Here is a 12,848-nt window from a genome sequence, read left to right on the forward strand (position 1 = left end):
TATAATTTTAAATTTTTTTTTTAATTTTTTTAATATTTTTATTTTTATTATTAAAAATTTACCAAATACAATATAAAATAAAAAAAAAATTTTCAAGTACTATGTTAAATTTGCGGCAGATGGCTTTGCTTGTGTAGTTGAGCTGAAGCTTAGTGATTCTCTTCCGTGAAGCGGTGAAGCCTTTCAAACTTTGGGTAGCTGCAAAAATAAACAACTTTGCCCCTTTCTCTCTTTGTTGAGCACCACAACACACACAACAAAACCATGGCCGATGCCGAAGATGCCGTGCGACGCCGTAACGCCGTCGCTGACTACCGGAAGAAACTCCTTCAGCACAAGGAATTGGAATCCAGAGTCCGATCCGGTTCGCCTCTTATTTCTTATTCTGTTTTCTGTCACTTTTAATAACTATCATATGCATTCCTTACTAGCTTCGGTTCTGTCTCGTTATGCAAAATGGCACTGCTAGGGTTCGTGTTGTCAGCCTTTTTTAACTGTTTCTTTCGCATCACATCGCGCAAACCTGTTACCATGCCTGAGTATTTGTTTTCATTAGGGTTCTTTATTATTTTAAATTTTGGGGGAAAACTGGCCCGTGCTAAATTTGGTTTTGGTTACTTTAGGTCAATTTCTGGAAATTAGGGAAATTATATCGATTGGATCTACTTTGAAATCGCACTAAGATTCTGCTGATGAAATCTATTCTATTCCCTAGTTGTGTAGAAGAAAAAAAAAACTCGTGATAGAGTTCTTAGTCAAAAGAAACAAGTGGCATAACTCCTAAAACAGAGTTATGGTATTTTTTTTTTATAGCAATTTCCTTTTTAACCCGATACAGGAATGTTGAATTTGGATTATAAACTCAAATTTCAGTGAGGGAGAATTTACGAGCCTCAAAGAAAGAATTCAACAAAACAGAAGATGATTTGAAGTCTCTTCAAAGTGTTGGGCAGATCATTGGCGAAGTTCTCAGGCCTCTTGATAATGAACGCTGTAATGATTCTATCCTTTTTAATTTATTATTTGATTCTTCTTATCATCTATACATCTGTATTTAAAGTGTGTATTATGGTTGCATAATCCTTTCTAGCTAACTAGTATATTATATTGTTACTTGATTGATAGAACTTTTAAGAATAAATCAATGGTTATAGAATTTATTTGTTTTTGTAATGTTAGTGATTGTTAAAGCAAGCAGCGGTCCAAGGTATGTGGTTGGCTGCCGCAGTAAAGTGGACAAGGAAAAATTGACTTCTGGTACAAGAGTGGTTCTTGATATGACAACACTCACCATAATGCGTGCTCTTCCACGTGAAGTAAGTTCTCACTGTTTTTCTGTTATTCTTTTTTCCTTTTTTTTTTTTAAATTGTGATTGGATTCATGCATTGATGTCTTGTTGACATATGTAGGTTGGTTGGTTTCTGAAAATCAACTATTTCTTATGTCTGATGTCCCCTACTTTCTATTGTTTGTGTTTCCAGGTTGATCCTGTAGTTTACAATATGCTGCATGAAGATCCTGGGAATGTCAGTTACTCTGCCGTTGGTGGTTTATCTGATCAGATAAGAGAATTGAGGGAATCAATTGAGTTGCCTCTGATGAATCCCGAGCTCTTTCTTCGAGTTGGAATTAAACCTCCTAAGGTACCTTTCACTAAACTTTCTACTCCCTGACCTCTATTGAAGAAATTGTGTATTTTATTTTAGTAGCATTGGCATCCAATTCTTATTGTCTTTAATGGAAGTGTATTTTAAAAGCCATGCTTCTAGATTTTGCTTTTGATTACAATTACCCCACTGTCATCTTTCAGGGTGTTCTCCTCTACGGACCTCCTGGTACTGGTAAAACATTGTTGGCTAGGGCGATTGCCAGCAATATAGATGCTAACTTCTTAAAGGTCATATTCTATTTCTTTTTCTCAATTCTGTGTGTTTTAAGGGTTTCCTCAACACGAATGTATTTTACCTTCCTCCCTCATTCTGATGTAGGTTGTTTCAAGTGCCATAATTGATAAGTACATTGGAGAAAGTGCTAGGTTGATTAGGGAAATGTTTGGGTATGCACGTGATCATCAGGTAGGATTTTTGCATTTGGTTTGCCTATAGCTTATATATATATAATTAAGGAGCAATTCTAAATCTCCATAATGTTTGTTTAAGCCCTGCATAATTTTTATGGATGAGATCGATGCCATTGGTGGTCGTCGTTTTAGTGAGGGAACAAGTGCAGATCGTGAGATTCAAAGAACATTGATGGAGCTGCTTAATCAACTTGATGGGTTTGATCAACTTGGGAAGGTATACTTCACTTGATAATCCCATCATACTAAATTTTACAAGCAGCCATGATTAACTTATAGAAACATGGGTTATGTAATGAATTCCATTAAAAGGAACTTCATTCTACCTTCTCTTTTAGTGTTGAGGTAGGTGGTGAATGTGGTAAGCCAGTGAGGCAAACATATCTACTTTTACACTTTTAGATGATGAATGCATGGTAATGGATTTTTTCTGCAAATGATTATGTGGGAGAACTCTATTGATGGTTTGATAATTATAACATTTTTGTCTGCATTTGTGTTGTAGGTTAAAATGATAATGGCAACAAATCGACCTGATGTACTTGACCCTGCTCTCCTGCGTCCTGGGAGATTGGATAGAAAAATAGAAATTCCTTTGCCCAATGAACAATCAAGGATGGAAATTCTCAAGATTCATGCTGCTGGAATTGCTAAGCATGGTGAAATAGACTATGAAGCTGTTGTGAAGCTTGCCGAGGTGAGTCCAGGTGACTTGGGTTAGTTTTACTCATAATTTCTGCATGTTTGACATTTCTCTATTGCAAACTGTGCAGGGATTTAATGGAGCTGATCTTCGGAATGTCTGCACAGAAGCTGGAATGTCCGCAATTCGTGCAGAGCGTGATTATGTGATCCACGAAGATTTTATGAAGGTGAGTACTTTGTATAAGAAGCTATTTTCTCCGGGTATACCATGCCTTCTCACTTACATGGATTATAATTTTGATTGTTTGGTCCCAGGCTGTTAGGAAACTGAATGACGCAAAGAAACTTGAATCGAGTGCACACTACAATGCGGATTTCGGTAAAGAATAGAATTTATTGGAAACTTCCTTCAAAGCCATGGATATCTAGGCAGTGCATGTTTTGAGTAAGAAATACCTCATGCAAGTTAGTCAACTCGAAGAGCTAAAAGCATGATGGTTCGTTTGGGCTATGACTTGTATTATCTGAATTCTGAAAGTGGAACTTGTCAACCCGACACAGGGATGTCAATTGATTTGTTTGCCTGACGCATTTATTTATTTTTTTCCTTTCTTGCTATGAATGTAGAAGTACGGCACACATATTTAAACTAGTATCTGGCCGTTTGCCATGTTAATCGCCTTCTATTTCCATATTGATTGAGCATTTTAAATCATGAATTATCACTTGGTTATCAATTTATTTCTGCTAAGCATACCGACTAGCGACTAATTCTGTTAATCATACATATGCTTGTAAGCTGGATGCTTTTTCTTCGTCAAAAACCAGTTATTCTGTCAAAGGTAATCCAACGCTTTTTTATTTTAGATATGATTTCATCTAGAATACCATTTGAACAGACAGAAATTTAATCGGACAAGGGGAACAAAAAAGAAACAAAACAAAACTTGTCTTCAATCCCTCGTGTTGGTGCGTAGGCTTAAGGGCAAAGGACGTTATATTCCATACAATTAAATATGAACAACGTCAAGCTGGTTGGAATTTTTTGTGACGAGAAATAAATACAAAATTATTGGCAAGGCTAAACTAAAGTACAAAATATTGAATTCTAACTTGCTAGTATAATCAAGAGAGCTGGTGTGCCTCTAACAACTACATGCCCGTGGGAACTCAATCTTTACGATGCCGTGCCCAGAAACCCTTCTTCCTCGCAGAATCATTCTCCGACAGGGATCGGCTCCACTTGGATCCGAGTGAAAAATGCCGCCTTAAGAATGGTTTTCCAACTGAGTTACTCCTTGTACTGGAGCTGGCTTCCATCTTTGAAGATTTCCCACCCCATTCAACCCCTTTTTGGCGATCAAATACATCTAACCCACCATCAAGATAGCTGTCAACAACCCGGTTTCGGGATATCTTGTGGTTCTTGGCCTTCATCTCTGATTTTCGTGATAACTTCGACAAGTGCTTCTCTCCGACCATACAAATTGGACAGGCTGGATCATAACTATCTGTCTCCGGTGTCATAGTTTCCAAGCAGTCTGCATGATATACATGACCACAGACAAGAACGGCAACAACCGAGACATCACTGCTGGTAAAAAATTTCTGGTTACCCCATGCAGATCTCTCGGTCAAGAGCCTCGAGCATGCCCCACAAGATTGTAAATCCATTGAGGGTGAATACGAGAACCTACTACTAGCTCCACTTATCTTAAGACGTCCTGAACCAAAATACTCGCTATCAAAAGACCACCGTTCCTTTTGAGACGAAGCGACCAGCTCAGAAAAGGTTCGCATAGACCAGCCATCAGATGACCCACATTGGGATCCAGTTGCCATGTCATTACTGCAAGTGGAGAGTACAAATGACGGTCTTCCCTCAGAAATAGAGTTGTCCGGTGACTTCAGACCCAGAATTCGGCTGTCAGATATTTGTCTCAAAAGGGGGTGTCCTGGAGATCTATGAGCCCATCTCGATGGCATTGAATTAGGTAGATTGTGATCATTATGATTAGGCAATGGATCGGTTGTAGGTGTTGAGAAAACTGAAGGTATTGAATACGAAACATTTGGCATTGAAGATTCTGCAATTTCCGGTGATTCTGCCAAATTTTTCACCTACAGAGAAATATAATATCAACAGTGAGGCCAAAGTTACAGCAATATGCTTATCATTTAGATTATTGGCAATTCTATGTAGCAAATCTAGTAGTTCAAAACTAACCACTGTAGAGCAATTGCTTGACAAGGAAAGATCTGCAGCAAGAACATAGATGAAGAAAGAAAAATTAACGGCCATACCCCAAAAGAAAAAAAGGAATCAGGGAACCAGTGTACAAAAGTATAATAGCAATATAAATATCAGGAAATGGAAGGCAGGTCCTTAATGCTTTTATCCCAAGCACTTTAAAAGAAAAATAAGGAGCCTATAGATGATCAAGCTACTCCAGACAGATGCAAAGATCCTCATTTCACACCAATGTTACTTCAACTGTAACCAATCTAAAAGATCAGAACAATCTTTGAACACTACTATGTATATTCATGAATAGTAGTGAAAGGTGTAATATGAAAAACGCACAAAGCTGGATAAGCAAGAAAGCTTAACCAAACTTTTTCCCTCACAAGGTAAGCACCTTCAGTTGAACAGACAGATAACTGTCAAAAGAATTCATCCAGCAATAAAATCTTCTTTCAAATAATGAGATGCTCAAAAACCACCAGTGCCATATTCTCATGCATCATTAGATTCTATAAAAGAATAATAGATTCGACATTTACTTGAAGATGGGGTCATCTGATTTGCGACCAGTCGCTCATGCACAGGGGACTTCTGAGAAATAGGTGTTACAGAATTCTCCAGGGTGCTTCCCCCATCAGATAAATTGCCTCTTTCAGAACTTAGTGACCCTTTGAGCTCCATGCTGATATTTCTGCTGACTCTGCGTGACGTGTGAAAGGAAGGATCCTCAATTTCACCAGCAACATGGCCCCAACTATCCCATCGAAAGCTCCACGAAGGCGAACATACAACATTTCTATGTAAACTTTCACCTGCACCTCTGTTGGAAAGTGTATGATCCTTTGCAGCAACACAACAAGCTGATCCCATGATAACTGCTAAGCGCTGGCATACATAAATATCAATCAAACTTGAATGAAGACTAATAAAGAGATACTGTATTGGTAAATTAAAGAAATATAAATAAGAAAACACGTGTAATATTTTACCAGGAAAATTACAGAGAAAATCAGAAGCCAGCTCAATTTTCCAACAAGAAATTGTAATCCTACTTACTCTCCTGAAAATTGAACAAAAAATAAAATAAATTAAATTGAGATTTATGGTAACGTGTTGAAAATGATAAAAAAAGCCAAAGCTCTAGATAAAGAAACCCACTCAAATCTTATGAATTCTGATGGAAACAAATTTATTCGGTGAGCAATGAACATGACATCGTATCGTAAAGTTAAACGGTTCAATAGCATTTTCCATATTATGTGACATACCAATCAAAATGTTAACATTAAGAAGCTCCTAAGTTCCAAACCAAAACTTGCATCCCAATCTAACCCTCCTAAAATCTCTAGCACAGCAGTGTGTGGTAAAATACCCAAGTTAACATGAGAAAAGAAAGCAATAATGGAAGCCATGGAACAACTTCCTAGACATACAGACACCAAAAATTTATAGTTGCAACCAATCATCGAAGAAGACATTAAAAGTGAAATTAGTAATGAGAAGCAGCAAATCCTAACTGGATAACTGTGAAAGGAAAATATTGGATATTCACACTCACAGAGTTAAAAGCAGAGGTGAACTACACTGCAGAGCCAAACACTAACACTTAATACAGAGAAAAACACGAAACTCCCAAACATAAAACCTTAATTCATCAATAAAACCACCAAAAATAACTTCTTTTCATTTACATATTTTTTTTATAAAAATAAATAAATAAATAAAGCAAAGGGTTGCAATTTCGTCTACCATGACCCGAATCCCGTGGCCACGTAAAAGAAACAAAGGGGAATTCATCCAGCAATGCTCAAAATGGGGCAATATTTTTGGCATAGAACGAATAACAAAAGAGCTAGGGTTTTGAAGCATTCTAAAGACCAGGTCGTAGCATGAATGAATAATAGAGTTAGAAAAAAAATTGCTAAAAATAGAGAAATAGAATAGAAAGAATAAGAACGAAATGGTACCTCTTCAAATGAAAATTCTTAGAAAAAAAAATGTGAGCTTCGGAGAAGAGAGAAGAAAAAAAAAAACGGGTTTTGGTGTGTGAAGTGTTGATATTTGGGGCTTCCTCTTCGTGTTGTTCTGAGTGGTGTACGGAAGAAGTATGTGACGGCGTTTGCCACCGTTATAACGGAGTTTAAGTAAGAGGGTGACCCTGTGACACTGCTGTTTTGTCTTTGTGTGTGTTGGATTGAAATTGGAATTGGAATACTTAGCACTGAATGCCATGGTTTTCACTCTTTATTTTGTCCCTTTCCTTTCTTTTCCCTTTCTTCCTATTCTTCAATGTGCATTGCTGTCTTTGTCTCTTTTTAAATACAGGTTGTAAAATTAAATAAATAAAAATTATGGTTGAATAATGTTACTCCCATGGCTTTGATAAAGTGGGAAAGCATGAATTGACTCACTATACTTTTAAAAGACAATAACTTCTAAAGTCATCAATATTGACAACATACGATTCAAGATCATTATTCATTAGTTTGATTCTTATAAAATACTATTCTGATCTTGTCGAGCTGCTAAGTTTTGACAACATTTAAAGGGAATTAGTTCAATAAAAAGGAGAAATCATACTCTTTTAGAAAAAACCAGGCATTAATAATTAATAATTAAAACAGAAAGGAAGTAAAGGTTTTTAGATTTGTTTTTCTTACTAGGAGACCGCATTTCTTTAATTATAACCCTAATACTAGAAATGAAAAAACAGTTGGCTGCTCAGTGGTCTAAGCTAAGAGGGGTACATGTTATGTTAATTATTGATATTCTTTTTTTCACACGCTATTTTTCAGTCTAATAGTCTTTTACTTATTTAAAAGTGTACTATTGATCAATAAATTAGGAGAAAGTATAGGGAGCTAATAGAGTATTTGTACAATATGTATAATAGGAGATTAGGGATATTCAATTCAGGTTTATTATCCTTGGTACTTGAATAGTTATTTTGGATAATATGTGTGTATTGTGTTTGAGAAATTAATAGTATTTTATCCTAGATGTTCATTTTTTAACTCATATTAAACCAAATAAATAACCCATTATACATATTGTACAAATACTCTATTAATTTTTTAGCGACATAAATTATTATATATATAAGATAATTATTCGATCCATCTAAGTTAGTTCTAATAATTTGATATTTTATGCATGCGTATTAAGTTTTGGACAAGCAAACAAATAGCTGGGTCAGCTGAACAAAAAGATAAAATTCTACACATATATGGACTAGACAGTTTTTTTATGCATTATTAAACAGTCTATACGCAACACATTCTTAAAGTTATTTATCATTATTACTACATAAAAATACAGAGGTATAAAGGTATAGTAATATTCGGCATCAATTTCTATAGAAATTTGTAGGTGTTTCGTCTGGATTTTGATTTTTCCACTTCGATAAAAATGTCGATTAATATCTCAATTTGAAGAATAGACACGATTTTTTTTATGAGTTGCTCTTAAAATTTATAGATCATACCTAATAAAAATGTAAAAAATAATAATTATAAAAAGTTTGTTTCGATCGAGTCTAATTGATCTGATGGCCAGACCCGACTGGTTGACTCGATGGGTATGTAATATCCGAATCGAGAAGAAACTCGAGACACCTCTTCTCTCCCTGTGAGGTACATGATAGTTGGAGAAAAAAATTTTTTGAAAGGTGGGTTTGTTTCTGTGGGACCTGCCCTAGGTGCAGACTATATAAGGGGAGGGTCCTACTCTTCCCCCAGGTACGTCACCTAACCCTTACCTTTTCTGCCACCTTGTACGGATTCTGACTTGAGCGTCGGAGTCCCTTTTGCACGTGGCTCCCCCTCTCATCACACCACTAGCGCGGAGATCGAGAAGCTCCTTTCCTCTCCCTCCAACGCTTGCCCGAGAGGTCCAGTCATGCCCGAGCAACCCGCATCTAGGTCCCCTGATTGTACACCCCGCATCTCTGACCCGTTCAGGAACCAACCGACTAACCGAACATTGGCGCCGTCTGTGGGGGACCTGACCTGAATGGATTTCTCGTTGGGTGATAAGCGGATAATTTATACGCTTTTTGGCAGTATTTTTACATAGTTTTCAGTATGATTTGATTAGTTTTTAGTATATTTTTATTAGTTTTTAAATAAAAATCACATTTCTGGACTTTACTATGAGTTTGTATGTTTTTCTGTGATTTCAGGTAATTTCTGGCTGAAATTGAGGGACTTGAGCAAAAAGCAGATTCAGAGGCTGAAGAAGGACTGCAGATGCTGTTGGATTCTAACCTCCCTGCACTCAAAGTGGATTTTCTGGAGCTACAGGAGTCCAAATGGTGCGCTCTCAATTGCGTTGGAAAGTAGACATCCAGGGCTTTCCATCAATATATAATAGTCCATACTTTTTTCGAGTTTAGATGACACAAACTAGCGTTCAACGCCAGCTTTCTGCCCTATTCTGGAGTTAAACGCCAGAAACAGGTTGCAAAGCAGAGTTAAACGCCAAAAATAGGTTACAAACTGGTGTTTAACTCCAAGGAAGACCTCTACACGTGTAAAGCTCAGTGCTCAGCCCAAGCACACACCAAGTGGACCCCAGAAGTGGATTTCTGCATCATTTACTTATCTCTATAAACCTTAGTAACTAGTTTAGTATAAATAGGACTTTTTACTATTGTATTTACATCTTTTGATCATGTTTTGATGATTGAACCCTCTTTGGGGGGGCTGGCCATTCGGCCATGCCTGGACCTTGTTCTTATGTATTTTTAACGGTAGAGTTTCATGACGCATGGTTGCCTCGCCTGACAACCGAGCCTTCCATTCTATGAGATCAGAGTCTTCGTGGTATAGGCTATAATTATTAGCGGCCATTCTTGAGATCCGGAAAGTCTAAACCTTGTCTGTGGTATTCCGAGTAGGATCTGGGAAGGGATGGCTGTGACGAGCTTCAAACTCGCGAGTGCTGGGCGTAGTGACAGACGCAAAAGGATTACTGAATCATATTCCAGTATGATCGAGGACCGACAGATGATTAGCCGTGCGGTGACAGCGCATTTTGGACCATTTTCACTGAGAGGACGGGATGTAACTATTGACAACGGTGATGCCCAACATAAGCTTGCCATGGAAAGGAGTATGAATGATTGGATGAAGACAGCAGGAAAGCAGAGGTTCAGAGAAACAAAAGCATCTCTATACGCTTATCTGAAATTCTCACCAATGAATTACATAAGTATCTCTATCCTATTTTATATTTTAAATTATATTTTATTTATCAATTCACCATAACCATTTGAATCCGCCTGACTGAGATTTACAAGGTGATCATAGCTTGCTTCAAGCTGACAATCTCTGTGGGATCGACCCTTACTCACGTAAGGTTTATTACTTGGACGACCCAGTGCACTTGCTGGTTAGTTGTGCAAAGTTGTGACAAAGAACTAAGATTATGAACGTGCGTATTAAGTTTTCAGCGCCGTTACCAAGGAATAAACGATCACGATTTCCCACACCAAGTTTTTGGCGCCGTTTCCGGGGATTGTTCGAGTTTGGACAACTAACGGTTCATCTTGTTGCTCAGATTAGGTAATTTTATTTTAATTTTAAGTTTTTGTTTTTATTCTTTTTACTTTCGAAAAAATTTCAAAAAAAAATAAATAATAAATTATTCTATGGCTTCAGAATTTTTAAGAATGAATTCTAGCGTTTCACGATGACTTGTTGAAGTCTGGCTGGCTGTGAAGCCATGTCTAATCCTTTGGACCGAGATTTCAACTTATCATCACATGAGTCCGTGGACTCCCATCTGATCAGTTGTTGTATGCCTGATTTGTATGCTAAAGCTTGGCTGGCCATTGGCCATGTCTAGTGTTTTGGACCGGAGCTTTTACTGAAAGCTTGGCTGGCTAGTGAGCCATATCTAATTCCTGGACCGGAGCTTTAGACTAACATTGAATGATTCCTGGAATTCTCATTAAAAATTTTGAAATCCTTATTTTTCTTTTCCAAATCAATTTTCGAAAAATACCAAAAAAATTTTTTTAATAAAATAAAAAAAAAAACCAAAAATAATTTTGTGTTTCTTGTTTGAGTATAGTGTCAATTCTTAAGTTTGGTGTCAATTGCATGCTTTTCTAATTTTCTTTAATTTTCGAAAATTCATCATATGTTCTTCATGATCTTCAAGGTGTTCTTGATGAATTTCTATGTTTGATCTTTAATTTTTCTTGTTTTGTATCTTTTCTTGTTTTTCATATGCATTCTTGCATTCATAGTGTCTAAAAATTAAAAATTTCTAAGATTGGTGTCTTGCATGTTTTTCTTTTCTTAAAAATTTTCAAAAATAAGTCTTGATGTTCATCTTGATCTTCAAAGTGTTCTTGGTGTTCATCTTGACATCCATAGCGTTCTTGCATGCTTCATTTGTTTTGATCCAAAATTTTCATGCATTGAGTCTTTTTGATGTTTTTCTCTCTCATCATTAAAATTCAAAAAAAAATATATATCTTTCCCTTTTTCTCTCATAAATTTTCGAAAATTTGAGTTGACTTTTTCAAAAATTTTTAAAATCTAGTTGTTTTCTTATGAGTCAAATCAAATTTTCAATTTAAAAATTCTATCTTTTTCAAATCTTGTTCAAAAATAAAATCTTTTTCATTTTTCCTTCATATTTTCGAAAACTTTATGAGTGATTTTCAAAATCTTTTTCTTATTTCTATTTCATATTTTTCAAAATTAATGCTAACAATTACTGTGATTGATTCAAAAATTTTTAAGTTTGTTACTTGCCTATTAAGAAAGGTTCAATCTTTAAATTTTAAAATCATATCTTTTTGTTTCTTGTTAGTCAAGTAATCAACTTTAACTTTCAAAAATCAAATCTTTTTAAATTTCTTTTTCAAAATCAATTTCAAAATCTTTTATAACTTCTTTTCTAACTTCTTATCTTTTCAAAAATTGATTTTAAAATCTTTTTCAACTAACTAATTGACTTTTTGTTTGTTTTAAAATTCTTATCATTTTCAAAACCACCTAACTAATTATCTCTCTCTAATTTTTGAAAATCACCTTCCTCTTTTTTCAAAATTCCTTTTTAATTAACTAATTGTTTTAAATTTTAATTTAATTTAATTTCATTTTTCATTTCTTTTTATATTTTCGAATTCTAATTAATTAATTTTAATAATTTGAAATTCGAATTCTTCATCTTCTCTCTTCTCCATTCTATTCTTCTCTTCTTCTACTTACATAATGAATCTCTATACTGTGACATAGAAGATTTCATATTTTCTTTTCTGTTCTCTTCTTTTTCATATGAGCAGGAACAAGGATAAGAACATTCTTGTTGAAGCTGATCCTGAACCTGAAAGGACTCTGAAGAGAAAGTTAAGGGAAGCTAAAGCACAACTCTCTGGAGAAAATCTGACAGAAATTTTCGAAAAAGAAGGAGACATGGCCAAAAATAATAACAATGCAAGGAAGATACTTGGTGACTTTACTGCACCAAATTCCAATTTACATGGAAGAAGCATCTCAATCCCTGCCATTGGAGCAAACAATTTTGAGCTAAAGTAGACCATCCTGTGTATATTCTATGATGGTCTGTCTGAATTATCTAAGATGTCATTGGACCATTTTGCAGGTGGATCCATTCACCTAAAGAAAACGCCTACAGAAGCTCAAGAACTCATTGACATGGCTGCAAATAACCAGTTCATGTACACTTCTGAAAGGAATCCTGTGAGTAATGGGATGCCTCAGAGGAAGGGAGTTCTTGAAATTAATACTCTGAATGCCATATTGGCTCAGAATAAAATATTGACTCAGCAAGTCAATATGATTTTTCAGAGTCTGAATGGATTGCAAGCTGCTTCCAACAGTACTCAAGAGGCATCTTCT

The 12,848-nt window shown here is 35.8% G+C and overlaps 2 protein-coding genes across 7 annotated transcripts; one reads left to right on the forward strand and one right to left on the reverse strand.

Annotated features, from left to right (window-relative positions):
- LOC107610080 (26S protease regulatory subunit S10B homolog B) lies at positions 114-3,441 on the forward strand. Its single transcript, XM_016312153.2, has 10 exons — positions 114-364; positions 874-993; positions 1,180-1,316; positions 1,483-1,644; positions 1,812-1,898; positions 1,990-2,076; positions 2,161-2,298; positions 2,587-2,778; positions 2,855-2,953; positions 3,042-3,441. Exons 1-10 carry the CDS (start codon positions 265-267, stop codon positions 3,114-3,116), a joined length of 1,197 nt encoding a protein of 398 aa, XP_016167639.1. The 5' UTR covers positions 114-264; the 3' UTR covers positions 3,117-3,441.
- Positions 3,655-7,223, reverse strand: LOC107610081. Of its 6 annotated transcripts, none has more exons than XM_016312155.2 (5): positions 6,939-7,223; positions 5,961-6,031; positions 5,511-5,846; positions 4,954-4,985; positions 3,655-4,847 (listed from the first exon to the last, which is right to left on the reverse strand). In XM_016312155.2, the coding sequence occupies exons 3-5, from the start codon at positions 5,839-5,841 to the stop codon at positions 3,897-3,899; spliced, it is 1,314 nt and encodes a 437-aa protein (XP_016167641.1). In that variant the 5' UTR covers positions 5,842-5,846; positions 5,961-6,031; positions 6,939-7,223; the 3' UTR covers positions 3,655-3,896. The 6 variants fall into 6 exon arrangements, with proteins under 6 accessions (XP_016167641.1, XP_020961819.1, XP_016167640.1 ...); XM_021106160.1 differs by having other exon boundaries at positions 5,511-5,881; XM_016312154.2 differs by having other exon boundaries at positions 5,511-5,856; positions 6,939-7,219.

This window comes from Arachis ipaensis, chromosome B07, assembly GCF_000816755.2.
Source record: "Arachis ipaensis cultivar K30076 chromosome B07, Araip1.1, whole genome shotgun sequence".
NCBI classification, from domain to species: Eukaryota; Viridiplantae; Streptophyta; class Magnoliopsida; order Fabales; family Fabaceae; genus Arachis; species Arachis ipaensis.

What these genes read in the sequence shown, in the direction of transcription:
- LOC107610081 (XM_016312155.2), bottom strand. Translation starts at nt 5,841, where the DNA reads ATGGGATCAGCTTGTTGTGTTGCTGCAAAGGATCATACACTTTCCAAC. An exon ending in TCAGATGACCCCATCTTCAA is followed by an intron (nt 4,986 to 5,510) that starts GTAAATGTCGAA and finishes TTCTTGCTGCAG; the next exon opens with ATCTTTCCTTGTCAAGCAAT. An exon ending in CAAGCAATTGCTCTACAGTG is followed by an intron (nt 4,848 to 4,953) that starts GTTAGTTTTGAA and finishes ATTTCTCTGTAG; the next exon opens with GTGAAAAATTTGGCAGAATC.
- LOC107610080 (XM_016312153.2), top strand. Translation starts at nt 265, where the DNA reads ATGGCCGATGCCGAAGATGCCGTGCGACGCCGTAACGCCGTCGCTGAC. An exon ending in GCCTCTTGATAATGAACGCT is followed by an intron (nt 994 to 1,179) that starts GTAATGATTCTA and finishes TTGTAATGTTAG; the next exon opens with TGATTGTTAAAGCAAGCAGC. An exon ending in CTGTTGTGAAGCTTGCCGAG is followed by an intron (nt 2,779 to 2,854) that starts GTGAGTCCAGGT and finishes CAAACTGTGCAG; the next exon opens with GGATTTAATGGAGCTGATCT.